The 24,038-nt window shown below is 48.9% G+C and overlaps 1 protein-coding gene across 2 annotated transcripts; it reads left to right on the top strand.

Moving 5' to 3' along the window:
* On the top strand, positions 1-23,707 carry LOC111264904 (uncharacterized; the record flags this gene model as incomplete). Of its 2 annotated transcripts, none has more annotated exon segments than XM_022841164.2 (8): positions 1-412; positions 20,010-20,128; positions 20,299-20,432; positions 20,840-21,211; positions 21,373-21,705; positions 22,428-22,617; positions 22,951-23,105; positions 23,542-23,707. In XM_022841164.2, coding segments are annotated over 7 exon segments (1,457 nt in total), but the record flags the coding sequence as incomplete, so codon positions are not given.
* Positions 23,708-24,038: the final 331 nt, after the last annotated feature.

Raw genomic sequence — 24,038 nt, 5'->3', positions numbered from 1 at the left:
TTTGTGTTATTTTGTGAGTCGGCTGGTGAGCTGTGCTGCAGCCTGCGTGACGACGACGACGCTGCCGAGCTGAAGTTGCTGTTAGAGTGAGTGGAGTAGTTGTGTGAGTGCAGTTCTAGTGTAAAGTGATCCCGGCGGCGTCGGCTTGCTTAAACGCGGCGAACGAGCGCGCGCTGTCCATACCGTAAATATGCTGTGATGCCCCACGGGGCGCGAATCCCAAACGCGAGAGGAGCCCGCGCGACAACGACGTCCACGACAAGAAGAAACGCTCCGACGCTGAGGGTGGCGACGGCATCCGCCAGCGCCGTATAGCCGGGCCACAAATCGAAGCAGCAGAGAAAGAAGAACTTCTACTACAGCGCGAGCATCGGCCCAGCCGCCGTCTCTGCCGCCACAACGCTACTGCAACGTGAGTAGTTCTTTGGGTAGAACCCGGTAGAGGCAATAGAAGCAGTCATCAGCATCACTAGCAGAGCGTGCTCGCAGAGGAGTGCTCACAGTGAGTCGCCGCCACTGCCACAGACATCATCACCACCACCACCAGCAGCAGCATCATCGCAGCAGCAGGTCGAATTGCCACCTGCCTGAATGTCTGTTCACACGTCGTCCGTCTGCCGCTTCATGTACGTTGAGCAGGCCAGTGTTGAGTGACTAAGCTGACTAGTGACTGATTGAACAAGCGGGCGAACGAGTGTGTTTGTTGTGACCGTCCAATAGGCTGCCAGCCGCCCGCAGGAGCAACAGAAGGTCCTGCTTACTTGCTTGTTTGCCTGTCTGCCTGCCTGCCTGCCTGCCTGCCTGTCTGCCTGTTTGCTTTTTAGTTGGCTGCGGCGACAGGCTCGAACGGAGTCGGGACATCGTTTACCGCCTGGTCATCTATATCGTAGTAGTTGCTGCCACCAGCGTGTGTGGCCGTTATGTCGCCGGGTCATGGTAGCGACGGGGGTCCGATCCATTCCGTTCACTCTGATGGTGTTCACACGGGCCGCCACGGCGTGCTCCTACTGGATGGCAGGCCGAAAGGGTCTAGCTAGGCGGCCGATGGCCACTGACGCACGGGGGAATCAGGAGAGACCAGCTAGAGTAGTAGGTCCGGATGACGCTCCCTCCCTCCCCCTTAATCACAAACCCGCCTTCGCCCCCAATGGCCCAATAACCCCAACCCCTACTCCCTAGTTATCCATCCAGTCTTGTCATGGGGGCAACCCTCTTGCGCTCATCGTTTCCTGTTCACCGTGATCGCCGCCGCGTCAAAAGCAGGCAACTATTACCATTGTAAAGACAACAACATCACACGCCGCGTGTGTTTGCGTGCATGCGTGTTTGCGTGCGTGCCAGTCGCGTGTGTAGGTTGTGGTGGCACCGGGGGCCATCGAACGGTTGCAAGTGGCAGCCGTGACCGACAGATGAAATAAGATGAGTGCTGACTCTTCTTGGAATGATGCAGCTGCTGTTGTGGTGCCTGTGATGGACAATGAATTCGTCGCTTGCTCATAACATGGAACAAACAATTAACGCTGTCTCTGTGGCGGTGAAGGCGCGGATGATGCGATCGAGATGATTCAGTTGCTGGAACCCGTGTGGCTGCAGGTTTTCGTGGCGTAAGGCGTGCGGCAGCTATTCATCTTCCTGTTGTTGTTTAACCGATTGGCTAACTCGCACGTACACTTTTGCTTGTTCACATGCATACGCGCGTGTCGTTCCGCGGCACAGGGGCGCTGGGTACAATGACCTATAAGTGTAGTGCAATGAGTAGAAACCTCCGTGTGCTCAAGTCGATTAATGTTCGAAAAACCGCGCGGTTAGGAGCTGTGCGTATGTGTAGCCGTGTACATTCCACTGCGGGGGCTGGAGGTCGAAAGGAAATTATTCCCCGTCTCGACCACCAATTGCCCCTGGGTTTCTATGTGAGTTGCATCGACGTGGTTGCGCCGTCGTTACGTCCGAGCCGCAAGTCTCGTGCCAACCAACGCTGCCACAACACCCGCGCTCCGCTTAGTAAACGGTGTTTGCGGGAAAATATCTCAAAGAGAGGAAACACTCAAAGCGCTTGTCATGCGTGACTGCGATAAATGGGTTTATTTGGGCAAGCTGAGTCCAGGATAGACAAGCCGAGGAAAGAAAGGCTCTAATTTTCAGCGGCGATCCACATTTCTAGTTAGCGGATACTGAACGCGAAACTAATTGTGCACATCGCAATGAACAGGCGTATACATAATCAGATATTTGGTGCCTGACTTCGTGAACGTAACAATCACTGTGGAATTTACATTACAAAGGCATTGGATTAGGTAGACGTTATGCCATGTTACAAGCCTGAGAACACGGCTTGTGTCAATACTGATGCACTGTTTATACCCAAAGTGGTTAGGTTTCTTAATTAGAAAATTGGGTAGGTAGCTTTAAATACCTAATTGTACATTTAATAGCTCTCTGAATTTAGACAGTAACAAACGATTGATTTACAGTTATACCAGTTAGGGAAAGTATTGGCCCTTAGGCTCGTACACCGGAATTCTTCTTCCCTTTCTTTAAACGAACCACGTCCTCCGGGAATATTTAAATACACATTGAATTAGGAAAGCCTCCCTCTGTTTGTTCTGTTTTATTGTTATTAAAACGCTACGTGGTGGAGTCTTTCGTACTTATCAGTAGTAACAGAACCAAGGTTAATAGTTCATTGTATGCTGTTAACGATGACGCCGAACATCACCACTCTGTTTTCCACGATGCGAGCAAGCTGGCAGTTATTCCCGAAGAATCATCGAAACCGACACAGGTGTCACCCCGATTATTTTATCTGGTTCATCACGAGGGACAACCATCACAGTAACAAGTGTTTTTCCGTATGTTGATCTAGTCATGTATTAGGCTCAACTGATTGACCTTGTGATACACCTGAAGCTCGACGCCGTAGTCTGGGCGTTGAACGGAGTTCGGATTGTTGCTACCGCCGAATCAAGGGCAAGGAGGGAGATAAGGTGCGGTGGGGTGGTGACCTGAAGGCCACAACCGACTGGCCGCCAATCTAATGGTCAAGGGCGTGACGGACTCATGGCTGCTCCCGGCTTTGTCCTCGACCGCAGGGGATTGCCTCCGGGGAGTATCCAGCCACCCGCTCTTTTAGTCCTGCGGCTCCTGTCAGTGTAACGGGGTCTGACTCTGGCTGGGAAGGCGACCGACCGATCACTTTCGACGCTGCCTTCGGGGATTTTCACGTGATTCCCGTACTACCCCATCTTCCCTTTGGCCTCGAAATCTACCCACCACGACCCGGCCCCATTCATCCCTGCGCTTCCTCTCTACCCGCACACCAAAGCTCTCTAAAAAGGAGGGCGATAACGCACCCCACACCGCTTGACTCGCCTGCCCACGATTCGCTGGTATTTTCGAGCCATCGCTCTTTCTTGCGTAAGGCGGAGACGAGACGACCATGACCGCTTGGGGGTAGGGCGAAACGGGGACTGTAGCCGCCCGGCGAATGAGGGCTGACATCTACTACCTGTTTTCCTGCCTGACTTTGCCGTAGAGGGAAACAATTGAATGGGGATAGATGGACAAAATAGAAACTTCGGAAATAGGTATAACAGCAGCTGCAGCACAATTACAAGGAAACATTAGAGCGAACAAAACCTTACTTTACTAGAACTTGTTAAGACGCAAACAAAGTAGAGTATATGTCTATTCACTTATATTGATTTCGGCTAACTATAAGATAATTAAAGGCCATCGACGGGTACTGACCGGAAATGGTGGAAGGTGGACGGATATCTGTTCCTTTAAAACCGGGTGTAAACACGAACTATGGGAAACTTCTGGCCATTGCTAGAAAAAAAAAGCAACGATAAAGAAGTTTTAACGTACACGAACCTTCTGTTCCTTCATACTTTCACCTTTCGTCTTCTTTTAGGCGCGTCCGCCCCTGAGGATCGCGCGAATTGCGCCAGTGACGCAAGATCGCGTAACGTCTAGCTCGCTCTTGCTCGTTGGTCGTTCCCTCTTCAGTCATCTGCCGTCTTTCGTCACCCTCTCGCTTTTGGCTCTCGCGTCTCAACCGCGCCCCCTGTCTTATCGGGGGAGGCGACGACCTGAGTCCCTTTCCTCAGTTGGTCCGCAGAACGCCTGTCATTCCCCCTCCTCCACCATCATCACCATCATTGGCCCCTGAAAACCGCCTCCATAGAGAACCGCTGTTACCGTCGCTTCCAACGAAATCGCGACGGCTCCTTTGAGGCCGCTCTTTTGCGCAATCTATGCGAGTTGCGCATCCGGTCGTCCCTGTCTGTCGAACAGCATCCAACTAGACGGAGAACACTACCGCTCCAAAAGGCATGCAAAGGCAGAATCGCCGCTCAGTCCTCTTCCTACCTTCCTGACTAGCTTGCTGTGCAAACAACCAGTTCACGAGTCAGCCGGAGAGCGAACGGGGTCTCGATCGCAGTGTCCAAGCTTCTCGTTCATGCAACAAGCTTCACTCGTCCCATCGCTACCATCGTCCTTACTCCTTCCCCCATGTTCCTTTTAAAGACTTTGTCTCCCGTTGCGGTCCCGGTCGAACGGTCGGTCGACCACTCGGGCGTTGCTCGTACGCCCACCAGTCGCCTCTTCTGACGCCAAACTCGGCCTTTTTCTTTCCGCTTCCTAGTTGTTGGCTGGATCTCGGAAGCTGGAGGGTACACGACAATCGCGGGGCGGGGGGAGTACGAAATGCCGGAGACTGGAGCTTCTACTACTACCGCTTCGCAGTTTGTACGTTCCAGCAGCGATGCAGACGGCATTGCAGACTTTAGAGGTTCTCGAGTCTAACTCATACACGCCGTCTACAGACAAGGACGAGTCGCTGCACGCTCAGTCGCCAGATGGGGAAAGAAGGCAAAAGGGGACAACACGGGTGAAACGGCTGAGAGGGGTAGCGCAGGAACGCTGCTTTCATGCTGCCAGCTTGCCAGTTCGTCGCCAGGCAAGCGGTATGTTCTCCCTGTCTGCTCGGCTCTGAGCGCGTTCCTCTCTTTTCCCTATGACGGGATACCGGCGGTGGCGCAAAGGGGGACGAAGCTGACTTGGACTCAGGGGTGCGAGGAAGCGAGACGCAAGCGAGCGAACAGTCGGGCAGGGAAAGGAGAGTGGGAAGTGGTTGCGCAACTTGTCGGCCCGCTGCTGCGGCTGTCTGTGGATGAATCTGGCGACTGTACGAGCGACCGAGTCAGTGTTGTGCTGCGCTGTCCCCGGGGGATCAGTTGCGGCCGCTACCGTCTGCCGCTGTTACTACCACCGCCACTACATCCAAGCCTGTGGCTAGTAGGGTGGTTGTCTAAGAGGAGTGAAATACCGCGCCGGGGGTGAAGACACCGGAATAGGACGGAATGGGGTAGGTAGGAAATAGCAGCAGCAGGAAGAATCAGTCGAGACGGTCGGATGGTCGAGGGGCAATGTGTTGAACACCCCCCCCCCCCCCCCCCGGGATCCCTCGGTCACGCACACGCGCACACAGACCGGATCACAGATCGGCGGCACACGACCACACGTTTACGTACAGTGATAGCTGACGAAGTCAGACACACAGACTAGCATCGCATCCGTCGTACTCACGGAAAAGACCTTGAGCATGAAGGAGTTTTCCCTTTTGCAGTGTCTCTCACCGAATCGGATAAGGACAGAAGAAAAAGAACACCTAAAAGAACTCAATGGTATTTTCGTTAATAGGGAACAAGCTCAGGCTTTGGGTCTGTTGGACATGCTCGACAGTCGACATATCGGTTTACGCTGCTTATTAGGCATATGTTTATTAAAAAAAATTATATATGGCAAAATAATACGGCAACGATATGTCCCGGGGATACAATGAAACAGATTATCGCTAGGTCAGTCATGAAAGCAGCTGGCTAAATTCTGTTAAATAAACCAGTCACTTTTCGTTAGAAAAAAATCCATAAGACCCATCTCTTCCTTACGAAGTGTACGGTTCCACCTTGAACTTTTACGTTTCGTTCTGCTCGGCCTTTATACGGTCTTAGGGAACATAGTCATTTATAATTGTCAATCCAAGCACTGTCAAGCATTTTCTGCTCAATTCGGGTGCATAGCAATACCATGTATACGCGCAGCAGCAGCATCCGTGTACTACCGTTGTGCTGTAAAGCAGATGACACAGTGTATCGGGAAGTGTAGAGCGCACCAACAGATTGCAATACGACCACCGGTGTAGGGGCGCTCAGCCAGTGTACATGTATGTACTCTTTCTTTCTGTACGTCTGATGGCCACGGTCGACGGAGACAGCAGCAGCACGGCGGAACCAATTGCCGGGGGTGTTTGACCGCTTTGAAGGCCACGTATCAGGTCCTTGGTAGCAGAGCAGCTTTGGGAAGGCCAACGCAGGGCTTTTTGTTGTGCTGTACCTTTAGAAACTAGCGTTTCGCGGAAAATGCGTGCGTTCTTCTGCTCTGCGTGCGTTACAGAAGAACGATGACTATGACCGATACTTCTACCGTCCTGATAGTAGAAACGTCACTCAGCGCGCCTTTTAGCCAGTGTCGTCTTGTAGAGCGGCTTCAGTTGTGATATGTAGGATTCGTCATGTTTTTTTCGAGAAGTGTATGGAAGGTCAACAAGAACTTTCTCCAAACATAACGACGCTACCTGGGTGAATATCAAGCATAGAAGAAACCCGTTTAATTAAACGCAGCACACATAAAAATACATGTATTTATTCAAGTATAGATGAGTGTACAAACTTTTTTACCCGTCTTATTTATGTGCTACCATTATACTGAAATTTCAAATGGTACGAACAGTTAGATCATTCCTCACAACGTAATTTTTATTACCCCGGCATAAGATACGATTTTGATCAACAAAAGAGTTTATGTCTATTCTATTTCGACCAAAAGTCCTCTCAGGAAAAATAAATATCTGAAAGCAATAGCAACCCCCTGTAGCATTGGGTAATGGTGTGGTGATGCCTAGATGTAATGTATAAAGCAAGAATACTACAGACAGACAAACAGACATGTTGTAGGTTAGGTTTGTATTATATGTGCGTAGTATTATAACGACCAAGCTGCTTTGGTCTTGTGAGAATGCTGATGACGGTGGTACAGTGCCACTGCAGCTTCTGCCGCTGCTGCTGGTGGCTTTATGTCTGATGGGGAATAGGGAATGGGTCGGTGGCGTTGGTAAGGGGGGAGGGGGGGTGAGCTAGTTGTGCGCGTGTGCGTGTGTGAAAGTGGGCTGGGGTAGTCGCTTGGGAAAGATTGGATCGGGGCTGTTGAGGGGTAGAGAGGATTGGTATCCGTGTGTACAGGCTAGGGGCGTGTGGGTGTGATTCTGCGTCAGTAGACGCTGCGCAACCTCGTGCTGATTATGGTGATGATGGGGGGGGGGTCACGTGACCCTCGCCCTCCAACCTCTGTTGGGAGCTGCCATTGCCCGCTGCTCCAGCGCCCACTAACCCTCACTCTCTATGTTCTGCTCTGCTCCTCTGGCAGTGGCAAACCAAGCAGAGTGTTGCCCCTTTCGCCGTCCCATCTACCCGCCATTTTCCCCCAATACAACCAACATAACGACATACAACGTCGACGGCCCGCCACTGCTGCAACCAGCAGCAACACGGCCATCACCGACAGCGCGAAGGCTGCTTTTAGCCTGACTCTGAAGCTGCGAGGTTGGATGAGGCTGGCGTTGTTGACTCTGCCGATGGGAGAACCGGCGACTGTGTACCATCACCAACAGCATCGACACCGCGAACCTCGGACCAACTGCTGATGAACGAACAAATCCTATGAACAGCGAATGTATTGACACCCAACAACGAACAGCTCAGCCAAGCAAGCAACTGTCAACTGCGCCGACCGACCGATGAGCGACACTGCGACGGATGGACAGATGGACGCCGAAGACAACGATGTGTTCTTGTTTGATCTCTCGGCTCCCACCCTCGTTCGGCATCTTTAGTGCTTGCTCTACACGTGTATTTTACATGCGATGTACAAACATGACGATCACTAAAGATTCTACAGGGAGACTGTCTTAAATTCGTAATTTCCAGCATGACTCATGAGGGAATGTTACTTAAAAGAAATAAAAACAAGTAGTAACGATCATTTAGTATTTTCACGTTACACATAATATATGACGATAGGACCACGTCTCCCAGAAGGTAAAATGACCCGTTCTAGAATTTACATAGGAAGTCAACTGGCGTCGTAACTTTTACCCCATTTTCAATATCGGCGTATTGATAGCAGTTCTTGTCGTGGTAATGTCAGAAAGGTTTGCTAGTGCAACGCTCAATAGGGCAGTAGTTAGCAGATGGATTTGATTAGGTGGTAGAAATAACAATTGGCAGGCAATAAGCAACACGACAGAGTGAACCTTAAAAATATCCTCAGGCAGCTCCCTAGAACAGCAACGGAAAGATGGAGCAGTCGATTCCTTCGCGCGATCGCTTCTAAGATGGTGTGATCGTCGTATGAGGCGGTGTCTGCTGAGATGCCTGCGCTGTTATCGTTACTCCTGTGTATTCGCCCTCTATGTTTAGAACCTCACTGTTAAAAGAGCAGGCAATAACGGTGGAGGGGGAAGGGTCGGGCGCCGTCATTGTCAAGAGGGTGTGCAGAATTAATAGCGCCCACCAAGCTTCCGCTATGTGCGGACGGTCACACCCAGTATGGCGCATGTTAGCAGCTGTATTTGCATCCATAGGCCATTTCTACCTTCCCAGCCACAGGCATCACCATCGCTAGGAGTCAGTCGTTTAGCTCATGATAGCTTGGCTTGTCAACAATTACGATGCCTAGCTACACAATAATGACGTTTCCCCATTTTGCCCTGTTTAGGAAACGGGCTTTGAGAAGCGGTTAACGTATCTTCGTTTTTTGATTTGTATTATATCACAGGAAGCTGGTTTCATTCATGCGCTCATTATCGAAGGTCTCTGGTTTGTCGTTGATTTTCGGGTATTGCCCTCGGGTTCGAGAAGTGCGAACTGTTTGGGTCTATGCGTAGCACCAGCGAATCTGCCCGTTTTCATCCTGCTTCTCTTGTTGGCGATCTGTCGCAGAGGCACAGAGTGGCCAGATACCCCGACCTCACTGCGGTTTATCTTCACTCGTTCCAGATTCAGTGGCTGTAGCCGAAGAGGTAGCGAGACGCTGCTGCAGTGACTGCGCTGCCCAATTGTTGTTGCCGCAGCTACTGTTGTTGATTTCTTTTTTGCTTCTTCTTGTTGATATAGGTATCATGCCGTTATACCTCGTTGTATTGGGTGATTGTGGCGATATAGACTGCGACGGCAGCAGGCTATACATGTTGGCAGTTGCACAGGGGTTCCGGTGGTGGCTTTGACTGCGGTGATGGCAGTTAAAGTGCTGGTGGAAATGGCGGCAGCAATGGTGGCGAGCGGGGCGGAATCGCGGGCAAGCCGGTTCACGGGGGGGGGGGGGGGGGGGGGGGTTTTGAAAAAAAAGGAGGGGGGGGGGGGGGGGGGGGGGGGGGGGGGGGGGGGGGGGGGGGGGGGGGGGGGGGGGGGGGGGGGGGGGGGGGGGGGGGGGGGTAGCTTATTCACTAAGAACAGAGATCGACATCGTTATGGGATACGGGGGTGGGGGTTGTTGGAGTTTTTGCAGTGAGGGGGGTTAGCGGCCAGGGACTGGGGACAAGTCGGTGAACACGAAGGGCGGAAGAAGATTGAGCTCTCTGTACCGCTCTTCTTCCTATGACGACTGCTGCTACTTTGAGTGAGCATCCAACGGACCACCGGTCGCTTCGTCCGTGTGTCTGCATCCTGGTGTGGAGTAGCAGCAGCTCCATCGTCGCTGCTGCCGACGCCGGTGTGTACAATACTGAACAACTACTACTGCATGGATATGTGTGTGTGCGTACGAACGAGGCTGTATGTTTGTCTGTTTCAGTCCGTCTGTATGCGTATAACTGCGTCGTTCTCTCCCACTGTGTGTTTGTCGTTGTCTGTCGGTGTACGCGTGAAAGCACGTAGTGTATTATGTTCGTGTAAGTGCAAGACCCCGTGTGTATGGGTTCTCCTCTGCGTTTGCGATGTGTATATATGTTTGCCTATCTGGTTGTATGTGCGGAGGGAGCAACGCACTCTGAATCGCATCACAACCTCACCCGATCCAGTCCGAACGACTCACACAGTCCGCGGCCCCCGTCGGCGCCGCATGACTTGGAGGTCGGCGGCCCGGTCCCACCGACTCCGGCCGGCCGTCGGCGAGGGGGATGACGGGGCATGAGGGATCTGATGAGAAAACTTGGCTGGAAGAAGGACTGCTGCTTGTGGTACTCTGTATAGAACATGGAGAGGAGAGTACGATAACGCGCACTGAACGCGGAGAGAATAGCGAGCGAATAAAGGGAAAGGGAGAAGTAGGGCGGTTGTAAAAGGTTGGGGGGTCGGAGAAGTCGTATTGAAGGAACCAACCGACCGAACGACCAAGCCAGACAGGCAGCCAGTAGCTCTCCTCCTACTTTTCTCGGGGGTGGAGAAGGAGGCTCCGCTGGGGCAGACAAGTGGAGAGGGCGCCAAGCCGCACGAGGGCCATAGAACGCAGCGCGTAGTTAGGTTCCTCTACCCCACAAGCGAGTGAACGAGCGAACGAATGAACGAAAGCCAACGATGAAGTCAACGGCCAAGGGCCGATATAGGGCCTGCAGAGGCAGGGTTTATGCCTTCGCCATTCTAAGTCCGAGGGAAATACTCCCAGCCCAATGTTCTCGCTATCCCCACGCCACTGCCTTCCAAACGCAGCTTCCTACTCCTCCTCTTCCTCCTTCCTATTTCTGCTGCTTCTCAACTGCTTACCAGCCAGTCAAGCAGCCAGGCGGCCCGCCAGCCCGCCAGCAAGCCAAGCTTTCGTCCTCTTTCCCGTCGTACGAACCGAAGAAAGACTATCTTCAAGTTCGCGTCAAGGACAGAGCTGTGACGCTTGGAGGCGCCACAATCGTTATGTCGAAGAGGCCAATCCGCAACGAGGAACAAGTGGCCATCCATTCCAAGCGCTTGCTTCGCCCGCTCCAACTTCGTCCCAGGCGCAGCACAGGGATAACGCTCTCTCGCGCAATGGGTACTCAAGAGAGCTGCTGCTCGCAGGCAAGACAGCTACGATAGCTAGGGCAGCAGCCGCGCTGCTGGCAGCGGCCGCTCTGGCAGTTCGAAGCACAGCACAGACCAAGCCCTGCCCAAACCCCGGCCAACGCTACGACGATGACAGTCAGCAGCGCCCTCTGGGGATGGCGCCATAGAGGTTGCACAGGCAGACGCGGGTAGTGCTATCACGAACCGACCGACACAGTAGCAGCGGCAGTCATAGAAGGACCTACTCAGGGTGGGGGGATTCAAAGGCGGCGGGGAGAGAAATAAGGGCTGGGGGCGAGGTGTGGTGGCGAAGCAGGAGCCGGAGAAATGGGGAACGAAGACTTCCTTGCTACCGCGACCACCAGACCCAGCCAGGACGGACGCCGGGTCGGGTTGGGCCGATTGTGTGGGAGAAAGACGGAAAAAGAGAGTGTTCTTGCAGCTGTGTAAGCGGCGAAGCGGGAGAACCGAGCGACCGACCGCCGAGCGGACGGAGACGCGCCGACCGACCCACCGATGAAGTCTCCGATAAAGAAAGGAAGAGAGCGAGAACATTCGTGGTGGGGACCTGAAGATGGGAGAACTCGACGGCAGTAGCAGCCACATTGGTGGTACTCGCGAGTTAGAGCTGAGGGGTGCCACTGGCGGCAGGGCAAAAGAGGAGACTGCAGTTAAACTGGGATGGAACAGGACCCAGCAGCAGAGCGGAGGACTCTTCGCGGAGAGGAGAGTGAGTTGAGCGAACCTAACCAAAAGACGCCGAAGTGGTCCGGCCCTCGGCTGCTGCACGTGTGTCCATGTCTCTTTTTACCCCCTTTTCTTTGTCTGTGTATCTGTAGCGTTCTTCTATGTAGTTGGTGGCTCGGCATACGGCTGTTGCAGCCGCCCGCTCCGTCACTCTGTGCTATGAGCCGTTTGCTTGTAAGAGCGTGAGTTTGCTTACGTGCGTGCGTTGTAGTCTGTGTACCCACTAGTCCATGTTGTCGAGGTACCATAGAAGTTGGGGTGTATGAGCTGTGTAAGACCTGTACGGCGTAAGCCTTCTTCATTCTGGCAGCAGTGGCGTCTTTGTCGGGCGTGCGAAGGCGCTGGCTCCGGTCATGGTGTTAGCGGGTCCTTTCTCTGTACCTACGTTCATTCGGTATGTACACATGTGCTGCCGAGTGTGAAGCTAAGAAGACTATCAGCAGAAGCCAGAGAGCGTCGGCCTTTGCCTTCATTCGGTCTTCCTCTTACGGATGGAACCATAGCAGAAGGGATTACATATTCTGCTCTGTTCAAACACACAGACACACAGCGCGCGCGAGGCAGAGAAGCGAAGAGTGAGAGCAACGGAGACGCTTTCTTCCTTGCGTCGGTAATACTTGCACGGTACACACAGACGCTACTTCCATAGACATATGAACAGGCAGACGTGTGTACACACGCACTCATCCATTACTACCACCACCAGCGGCACCGCTACTGTTGTTTCCCCTATATATATATATATACACAGATATATATTGTAGGAGTGAAAAAGAGAGTGCGCAATGGCGACCTGGTGGTGGCAGCAAGCCTGGCAGCAGCGCCTCTGGCACGCGACGCTCCGCCACCAGAAGCCAAAGTAACGCGTCCGAAGACAGCGCCCCCTGGTGGTAAAAAATCTCTAGCTAAGAGTTACATTTAAAAGTGGCGAAAAGCTGGCTGGATGGCCGGCCGCGCTGCCGACCGACCGATCGGGGTCTGCGGGTGTGAGAGCGCTTGGGCTGGTTGGGTTGGTTTGGGTGGGCAGTAGCAGCAGCGGCTCGTCGTTGTCGTGGTTGGGGCGGCGGTAACTGCTGCCGCCGCCGCTACCGCATCAGCAACTGGATGTTCAAGAGTAGTTTGCTCTCGAGAGTTCGTAAGAACCGAGGGGAAACGGGGAGTTAGAGCACGAGGGGGTTCAACGCGGCGGTCGTGCCATAGCTGGTTGCTGCAGCAGCCACAGCAGCAGCAGCAGCAGTAATAGTAGTTGTAACGGGGGGAGGAAAAGACTTAAAGGGGTCGCCGCAGCAGCAACCCCCACCTCCTGAAAGGGGAAGTGGATTTTAGAGCGGGCTTCAGCTTGAACTGTTTCGTTGAGCCGGCTGGTTGGCAATCGCAATGATGGCAGGAGCAGCAGTGCTGGTGGTGATGGTAGTAGCTGTCGCGGTGCGAAAGAGAGGCCCACCGTGTGCTGGGGTGATGTGTATAGTTGTGTAATATTCAACTACAAACTCGAACGCCCCCAGCCGGCCAGCCGGCCCTCTCCACCAGTGTGGCTGGCTTGAAATCTCTTCGAATCCTCCTTTGCAGCTCGAATCCCACTGAAGCTGCAGCTCTAGCACTCTTAAGCCCCGTCACCGCCGTCGTCGCTCGTCGGTGGGACCCCGACGCCACCGTCGTCCCCACACTCCGCCCGTCCCACCGACTTACCGCCCCACCGCTCTCTAACTCTGTTTCTCGGTTTCTGCCGCCTGCCTGCTGCTGCTGCTCAGCGGCCCGCCCGGCCGACCAAGCAACCGACCGCCCGAACGAAGGTCTGACGCTGCTGCTGCTGCCTCTAACGCCGCTGCACTTCCCCGCCGCCGACTTTGCTCCAGCAGCAGCATATAGCGAGAGAGACCAGAGCACAACTCCGATATATAACATAGGATGAGGACCAGAGAACGTATAATATATTCCACGAATAAAATACCTCAAGCGGTGCTGCCGTTGCAGGGCACTCAGCGACGCTACTGACAGCGGCGATAGTGGCAGCAGCTAAGCGGCCTGACGCTAGGGTCTGCTGCTGCTGCAGCAGAGGCAGCGGCACGGAGGAGACCGAAACAGCAGGGTTGGCCTGCTGGTTTGCACACAGGCAGGCAATCGGCAAGCAGCCCCGGGGGCTGTTGGCCATGGTTGCCTGGCATACAGGCAGCCGCCGCTAGCGGTCCTAGTATAACATGGCATATCCGATATTATGGAACACTGGGAGCATTGCTTCGGAGCTGGCCTGGTCCTGGGTGGCCGGGTTCGGGTTGCCTCAACCTGCGATGCCCAGCTCGCCCGCCGTTCATGCGTGCGTTTCAAGAGGGATTGGCGGGGTTTGCTAGTGGGACGAATATGAGAGGGGAGAGAGGTGGTTTTTTAAGGCAGACTTTTCTTCAACAGAGGACTTTCTGCCCCCACCCCCTCTCCTGAGAGGACCCGTCTTCGTCTCTAACAGTGTCTACCCTCCGCCCCGTGGCCTGAACCTTCGTTGTCCCCCTGTTGGCTTCCGAATATTTTTCACAATATTCGTATTGCACATACACTCATACACCATCTAAACACCCCGCCGCTTCCGTGTACTCATCCCTCTACTGCTACTAAACATAACGAACGCACTATGCTAATAATAATGCTATGTTTTACCAGTAGTGTATGTGTAGCAGGGCTGCATTCGTTGACGGCGGTGCTGGCAGCAGAGACGCTGGCTTGAAGCAGATCAAATGCCGCGAAGCTTCGTACTGACGTTGTTGTACAGCTCACTTCAGAACTTCGGAGAATGCAGAGAATAATTAACGCTAAACATGGAATGGCTCAAACAGAGCTGCAGGTTTTTGCCTATCCTCAAAAAAATCAATTTTAATTCAGATATTTTTACGAACTTACGAACAGTGGTTGCTGTTACATAGAACGCTAGATATTAAAAATATATGACCTCTGAAATAAGCGACGTCGTATAGTCCATGAAGGGGCATTCATTCAGTAGATGCTGTTTCTCGTAAGCAATCAATTGTAGGAATCCTGAGGGAATCAATGTATTGACATGCTCAAAATAAAGCCGGTGCACTTTAATCTAACTATATATATATATATAGCAACTACGCTTAGCTATTAATTATAACATGGCATCAAAGGTAAAACCATGTCATCTAAATAGCGAATAAAACATTGGTAGCTTGGCTCGAACGTAATCCCGCACAGCTTTCTATTTATGAACGATTCTCTGTGTATTCAACTGGCAGGTTTATCGAGAAATATCAATTTGGAAAATACCAGACAATACGTATCAAGTCGGTTAGGCCTACTCGAGGCCTGATTAATCGAAACTCAAATCATGACAACAGCAACGACATACAGTGACATAAAAGTTTAGTTTTTTTTAACTGAGAAATTAACCCAAACCTGCATCCATCGTGCAAATAGATGAAAGAGCCTCCGATAATCCATCTATTCTTCCTAAAAAAAGAGGCTTAGCCCTGCTATTGTTATTTATTCAACAATAGTTTGGACAAAAGCTGTGGTCCTTTAAGATCCTTCACGGCTAGCATTCTTTAGCAAAAATTCTTAATTCTTCTCTGGGTAGATTCTTGTTTCTATTAGAAACACTTCACTCTTAGCAGCGCCATATATGCACTACAAACATCTACGCGTTCAGGATACAATAAGAAGATAAAGCATTTATTAAATCTACTTTCTAACCTCACGCATCTTTATTTTCCAATGTTCATTCATTCATTCATTTTTGTTGCTTTTCAATCAAGCATAAGGTACGCCTAAGGAATCACTGCCAAAATCATCCATAAAGCGTCTGCACTTACAGGTTCGAACAATAAGGGAAGTCGATCGAATGGGGACAATCAAAGTATCGTTGAGAACAACACACGTTCAAGCTAAACTTGGCTACCTTTAAAACCAACATAGACTTGGTCTAATGATTAGTGTACTCGGCCGCTACCACTCAAATCTGGCTGGGTAAAAATAAGCTAACAGGAAGTGAACGTGGCAATGGGCAGAGGGGCATATTAGTTGCGTTTTACTGCCGCAATTAGCAACACCCGTTAAACTCAAAAGCGCAGTCTCTTTTGCTTAGCACCCATTTGCTTGCTTCCTTTAGCGCCGTTGCTTCTCGACGCAAGACGGAATGTATTGGAGGACGCCAGGACAATCTATCGGCCACCTGTTAAAAGTGTACACGTCGCGTATTTTTAAAGCCACTTTTTGTAATTCAAATCCGTTGACCAAACATGATTATCTATTAAGTAATAATAATTACTAGCTTTTATACAATCACATTGCAGACGATTGTGGTGCCGAATTGCCATATTCGTGCATTGGAATTAACCGAAGCAAGATTCTCTCTTAGAATTCTAAAAATACCGTCACTGAAGGGTCGCTCGTTACCCCCCGCAGTTTGCTATTGTCTCCAATTGCAACGTGTTCTCGAATTGAACAGAGTTACTTAACATGTGTGTTGTACATAACGTTTGTGTTGTAAGGCTTTATTCAATCAGGTACCTTATTGCGGCCTACTCCAGCTTTCACCGAAATATTGGACGGTGCCTTAAGGACCACCTCTACGTACATGGACGGAATTGATCAAAGATGGTTTTGTTTTCAATCGAGCAATTGATCTATAGAGCTGCCTGTATTTTATAGAATGTCTCTTTATAGGATAAAAAAATTGACGCATCTTGCGCCTGTCGGCACCAATGCTGAGTAGCAAATAACGACGACATCAAGCAGTGAACAACGTTATTCGAAGATTGGTTATAGATTTAGGGGAGTAAAATAAGTTACAAGATCAGTTACCTTTTAGATGTGCTTCTTGCAGCGGACATAGATATAGGACTACGCCGAAGATTTTATATCCTAGCATAAAGTTCAGCTGTACGCTTTTATAACGTAATTACACTGCCCGGTGAATCTTTTCGTATATTAATATTTCGACCACAACTTTTCGAACGTATTTTACTGCCGACAATGGTATCTAGAATAATAATAAAGACAGTACTTTTGAGCAGAGATCGCATCTATATTGGACTTTTGGAAATCTCTCTGGTAGAGGTATACGTGGCGTTCTCTACCACTGGCCGCTCGGCAAATATCATTTCCAAAAGAAATTGACTCAGTCGCAGTAAAAATATATGATACGAAAACTCATTAATTAGCTTTTATGGTTACTATTCGACGAGTGCTAGAAGTATCCAACGATAAATAGATATAAGAATACTTCAAAGAACACCTTCTCTGTGCAGATGAAACTCAGTGTACCTGCGCTGTGAAGTATTTTCTGGAATAGGCTCTCTCACATATAGGTGGTGTTCAAAATGGGAAAACGTCTCTCTTCAGCGACATGAAATTCCTAATTAGAACAAATTTACCGGGTAGTGGAAAAAAACCCTACTAATTTTGATCATTTCAGTTCACTGAAGTGTGTCCGACCGGTGAAACTTCGTGGTATAATTCATATCGATGTGGCGTTGTTTGAGGTACAATGTATGCGGTCATGATGCCCCTAGAACCCTAATCCAATGCGAATCTATTCAACACCAGCCCCTCGGTAATTTAAAGTAACAAGTTGTTTTTTTATGTCCCTGTTCCGCTTAAATCATTGCCAAGTCACGAAGATTTCAATTCCGCTTTTCAAAATAACGAGTGTGACAGGCTTCATCTTAAAGTCCTGCTAACTTTCGACAATGGCCGTAGAGACGGTCGCATCTGAGGCGACCTCTGTGAAAACTTGCACTTTTGCATGCCTGACGTATCCTAGGTAGAAAGCCGCGCTTGATATGCAGCAACTCTATATGTGCGCAAGTTACCGCATTGGACGTACTAGTGCCTATTCACGTGGACTTCCCTGTTAAATGAACATGTCATATTTAATCAAAGATACTCGAATAACATCTGGCTGGGTTTATAATTAGAAGGCTTGTGGAAGATTTGTTTTTGTGCGGAAAGCCAGGCTATCGCTTACACTTAACGTTTACCAATGCTAGTGAACTTCTATGCTACATTAAACAATATTAAAATTAAATTTTCTAATACGATACGTAAACGATACATCAAGCTATCAAACTGGCGCCGAAATCATTTGTGTATGTGGCTCTATAAGCCACGAAAAAAGCTTAGCGAAGCTTTTGCATTGTGTTTGATTGTGATCAGACTTTTTACCTGACCGAGGGAGTTTCTCCTTTAATAAATTCCGGTGAGCACATTTTATTGCTAGCTTTTAGGAGCTGTCGATTGTTGAGATAATTGATTTATTTACTCCTCTGTGCTGTGTTATGGTTCACCGGCCCTATCGACGGAACGATGTTTCTCGCAGCGCTCCGTTGAAAGCCAATACTTCGCATAACGAAGTTCAACCCACAGATCAGGCAATTGGTATACGGTGACTGACCACTCATCACCGATGGCTGTCTATTGATTTTCTAACAGTCTGTCTCTAGCGCTGATACCTAAACAATATCTCGCTTTTCGTTTACGTTTTTAAATTGATTTTTTTGTCCACAAATATAATGGTATTCTAAGATGAGACAAGCGTTTTTTTTCGAAACTTACTATACTCACATTGTGTCCGCAATACATCGGTCACCCATCGCCGAAATTACCACTGGGTATCTGTGCGTCCTGTCTTCGATGAGATGACACGCCGAAACCCGCGTCGAATAGTACTATCTAATATTGATTGACAGGGACTAGGAGACGTTGCCTCAAATCCTGCCAACGACATCCTGTGTGAATAAAGGCAGTGATTCATCTAACGTTGCGGAACTTAATAATCGCACGCAGTTTAAGCCTTGCTACACAATTTCGTCTTATGCGCGGTTATTGTTTATACTGTATTTCGATGGTCTACGGTCGTACATTCGCTGCCAGCGCTTCCCGGCCCCAGGGTGGCATCTATTGGTAAATCTAATTTTCGTTATGGACTTGGGGAATGCGGCCGATCTGTGCCCACATCCAGCTAACGAGTTGTTGGGTAGGCGATACATATGGTTACCCCTTCACGATAAATAGAACATGTAATTCTATAAGAGCGTTAAGTTATTTTTTGCCTGCGATTAGTCTAGTATAACAACGTGAAAAAGGTTGCAAATTTTAAAAACTACGATTGTTTATTAGGCAGCGTGTTTTGATAAGCCTGAGCTCTACTTTGTGCGAAGCTGTCAAAATCAGCTGTCACCGTTATCGCGTTCGTTTTCTCTGGCAGATGAAATACTCAGCTCTTCATGAAGTAAATTAAGTCGCTAATTTCTCTTAGTTCGAGTTAAGTTCCCACCAGAACTAAACTTTAATTGATAAGTTAAAATGCAATTTTAGATCGGCTTATCCTTCCGCCAATTTATTTCATTGAAATTATAATGTTGAAAGCAATGGAATGGCGAATTCCATCTACCGAAATGTTCAAAGTTCTCAGTAAACGGTGTGAAGTTGTATTCCGCTAACTGCGGTAAACGAGAACGGTTAGCTAGATGTCGATAATGTACATAGGCATTATTCTATTGCCTGTGTGCTATATATGAAATGTACTGAAGAAAGATTGACAATTTTGTTCTCCACATATACGTGTTTTTGCTCAGGGATCAATTTGTACACAGGTTTACTATATCTTTCACTATATGTAACAAATTCATATCAAAGACCACATCGTAAATGCGTATTCAAAAAAAGGTCATAATCTTTAAGTACATCAAATTTCTTTCGTGAAAATATATATATATATATATATGCACGGTGCCGTGCGGGAACAAAACGTGTTTGATGGGTCATATCAATTTTTTTCTTGACTCCTTGTTTTTGGTTGGTAAATTAATAAACTGATAATACTGATCTATGAGGGTGGGTACAACGACTGACAAATTTGTATGTCAAAGCAACCGGTTACTAGTTCTCACTAGGCGGCTGGCTGACGACCCAAATGCTGATCGCAAAGTGTTACATTTGTATGGACTACATTTTTGCGAATACATTCCATAAAATAAAACCAGAAAATAGTTGAATATTTTGAGCTTGACGTCCGATGTTGCCGTCAGACGTTGCCTTAGACTGAGTATGCCTAGGCCTGACTTCGAACCTAGATCAACGCGTGTATGTGTTTCGTTAGTTACAGGACGCGGCAAATGAAAATTAATCTGTCGTCCTGTTGTATTTTTGTGATTACAGGAACACGCAACGATGGTGTTGGTTAGGGTATGGAGTACAGACAAGAGTCGCAAGAAGCTGCTCAACATCAGTGATGGAGAAGACCTCAAACGACAAGCCATTGCCAAGGGGCTCGCCAGGTACGTACAATAACGACTTCTTTCTGTTTTTTTACTACTACCGACTAATGCTCAACGGCCAGTGTCAGGGTTTGTGTAGCTAGCCTGAAATAAGAGTAATTTTAGATATTTTTAAACGCAAATTAGTACTTCCACTTAATACTACAATGTTTTCTAATTGCCGTCTATAGGGACCCAAGCCATGTTCGGGTATACCTAGAGGATGGAACGGAAATTGAGGATGATGTCATAGCGGACGTACTACAAGACTCGTCCTTCGAGAAGGTTTTCGTTCTCTCGGAGAGTGGGTGGCATTTTGAACGACGTACGTGACCTTTAGCAATAAGCCCTGAACAAGAAAGATAATTTATTATTCTTAATTATATCATTGCACTAGTAACTCTACAGAAAATACTAGGCACTCTGAAAGGAATAATTAACCCGCAGTAGAAAGGCCTAATAGTACCGTTCAGCATCCGTCATTGGCCATAGTGAGAAACAGCTGTAGAGCAATATTGTCTAATGACTACTAATATAACTAGTTTTGTAGTAGCGCAAGATAAATGGCTTTCAAAGTATAGTTAACGTTATTTTAAAATCGGCCATCAACTGCATATCTGCAAATGTATGCTTCATATGGATTTTGGGCTAAAAGATCTAGGTCATGTGATAACATTGTCCTTTTTTTATTTTGTTACCAAACTGTGTCTGTTGACGCGCATCCCGCAACAGCGACTAGCAGTTATATGCGCGAGCGAAGATCGCGAGGCTACCCCGCTCCACTGCCACCCCTCAATCAGCTCGCGCTCAATCATGGCGCACACAACAATCATCTCGGGGCCCATTTGAGTAATCACAACCACGGCAGTCATCATAGCAGCAACAGTCAACAAGCGAATAGTCAAACGGCCGGAAACAATGGCCAAGCAGGACACCAAGGGGGCAGTCAAGCCAATCAAGTGGACCGCGAACGAGAAATGGCCAGTCGGAACCACGTAACAGCGATGGCCGCCTACCAACAACTGCTGCAGCAACAACCACCGCCAGATCTAAGTGGACTTAATAACAGCAATCAAAGCAACAACGACAACACCACTAATGCTGGTACGTGTAATCACAACGGGCAATAGAACTGTTTCAGTTTATGTGTACTAGACGATCTAATATTCAGTAGTTAGACACTGGCAAAATAGCCAAACGACACTAAATAGGTCCTGCCCCTTCGATCCATTTTCATTGTCCTGCGTTTGCGCCACAAATTGCAGGAGACTCGGATGAAAGTGACTCAGCTCTATCGGGCTCAAATCAGAACAATTCCAATATGAACGGCGCTGGGCCTCAGTCGCCCGTCACGCAGATGGTTGAAGGTGACGCGGATCTATTACTAAAAACACCAAACAGCCAGGGAGGTGGAGGAGGAGGTGGTGGCGGAAACGGTACGGGACAAGGTAACCGAGGTGGTCAATCCGATCAGCAAGGGGACGGAGGCGACGACGACGACCACGAGGCTAACGACGTTGAGGACGCATGCAAGGCCGTGGCTGCCATTCTGCCAGACATCTCGCTTAAGACACCCCTGCAGGGAGCGTGGCACAGAGGTAAAATAGCAGATCAAGAGATATAAACATCAATCGTAATCACCAATTCTGTGAACCGATAAGCAGACTTGTAATTAAAATAGTTGGTTTTCAATCCACTTATAATGTACGTTCCCTTTGCCCTTGTTGTATTCGTAGACCCTTCTCTTTGTTATTCCTCTACACGACTATAAATCGCTTATCTAATTTGTCTAAGTAAGCAACGCTTAATCACCCGTAATATAATAATAATAAGCTCGAAAAATTCTAAATCTGACTTCCATATCTGACCAGACATGATCAATCTTTACCAGTACGTCTGTATTTAATAACCAATCTATGTTTGTTTAAGCTTCTATCCTAAAGCGTAGTTCGTTATGGGCCGATGTTGATAATGTCAGCATTAACATCTACAGGCCATACTTCTCTGGAAGTTTGAAGATTACTCTCCTGCATAGCTGTAGAACTGAGCGTTCCCTATATGGCTTCCATATTGGTAGAGCATTTAAGTGGGTCTCATTGATTGCTCTTGTTATGTCGATTTATGACTGCAATTTTGCCCCTGGTTGTGTTTAGATTATGTGTGTCACATTATAGTTTTCACTTCGCTTCATTTCCGGTATTACAGTCATCATTGGCCCTATAGGCAGAGCGTCAATATGAAAAGACCAATTCAGTATTTAACACACTGTTGTGACTTATGCGGATGATACTGACCATGATTATCTTTGCGATATTTACAGCACCGTCCCCGCAAAGCCTGATGATGAACGGGGGCAACGGAGTATTAGGCGGAATGGGCGGTCCTGGTGTAGGCGTTCCACCTGGAATGTCGCCTGGAATGGGGGTAGCCTGTGTGTTCCAGATCCCCTGGGACCGCCTGCCCGACTACGTCATTCAGACGCTTGAGGAGGGCCGCAAGTTGGACAAGAGGTGAATTCTCCTTCGATATTGTTTGACACCATCACAGTTTCATTCAAATCAACAGTCTAGTAATTCAACATTGCTGTTTACATCGTTTTACTCAAACTTACTATGGCAATGCGCACTTATCAACGGACTACGTATATTAACGTTCCGGTGCACAGCAGGCGTTGAGTTCATCCACTGATCGTGCATTGCAGCTGTGCCATATACTACCTTAAAAACAAACCAAGTATAAATTATTCGTCTAATATTTCCTACCTCACCTAACTAATCAACATCCACAAGTTTGCGTACGCATACACGCTTTGATGAATTTCATCGTTTATTGGTTATTTCCAGGGACCGTCTGGAAATGATCCGGATCGTATGCGCGGCGATGGAGCAACAATTCGGCGCGCGGCCGGCGCGGCGCCAGATCGCCGAGGTAGCCCGGGAAATGGTGGCCCGCTATCCTCAGTCTCTGCGCGATGAACCCGGCGAGGCGACTGTCTTTGGTTAGTTTTACCTCACGCAACTTTAGCTACATCAGCGAGCGTACCCCGTTACAATTATATTGTTCCGAGCACGTAATTGCTTGTGGCATGTCGATTCGAAATTTATGACTTACCTACAAATGAGCCTGACATGTATTTATTTCAAATTCATGTACAATATTTGACATGATCATTCGCAAAAGCCTAGCTCTGTGTAGCGGTTAAGGCTTGCGTACACATCCTTTCCGATTGGATTGCCAATTGTCGAGGCGTACTTGTGCGTACATGTGGTCTATATATTTGAATAGAAAACATGAGGATAATAATTAAGAATAGCTCTGTAAATATCTTGCATACAGTTTTGTCTATTATCCGCATTTTATTTGTCCAGCAATATTTCGATCTATGCAGAAAACATGGCTGCACGTTCTAACGCTGCGCTAACGTGCTTTTGCAGGACAAGGTTACGACCGGGTGTTCAAGTACCTGGAGGCCCGTGTTGTCAACAGCTCCAAGAGCAGTCGCAAGCGCACCTACGGGGAATTGGTAGCTCAGACCCCCGGCGACCTCCGCTCCCCGGCAGCAACCGCCGCCAACCGGGCGAGCCTCCTGCCAGACTTCTGGTAATTTCAAAAAACAACCACAACAACAATTAGAACTACAATGACAACGACCACAGAAACCGCATCAACAACAGACGACAACACTCAACATACGACCCTTCACTTCCGAAGCTTCGACACTGCTAGCCTATCACAACGACTACATCACAGCGAGCTTCCAGATAGCAAATAACAACACGATGATACACAATTTATCGTTCAACAATTATTCTATCTTTTATTGGTCCTAAATGAGAGCACACAGCAGAGAAATATCGAGCCGACATTCACAGATGGACACATGCGCACAAACACGCGTACGCATAGACATAGCCACTACGTGGCTTCCACG

Source organism: Varroa jacobsoni, unplaced genomic scaffold, assembly GCF_002532875.2.
Source record: "Varroa jacobsoni isolate VJ856 unplaced genomic scaffold, vjacob_1.0 scaffold_912, whole genome shotgun sequence".
In the NCBI taxonomy this organism is placed as follows: domain Eukaryota; kingdom Metazoa; phylum Arthropoda; class Arachnida; order Mesostigmata; family Varroidae; genus Varroa; species Varroa jacobsoni.
This window is presented reverse-complemented; position numbering and strand designations above follow the sequence as displayed.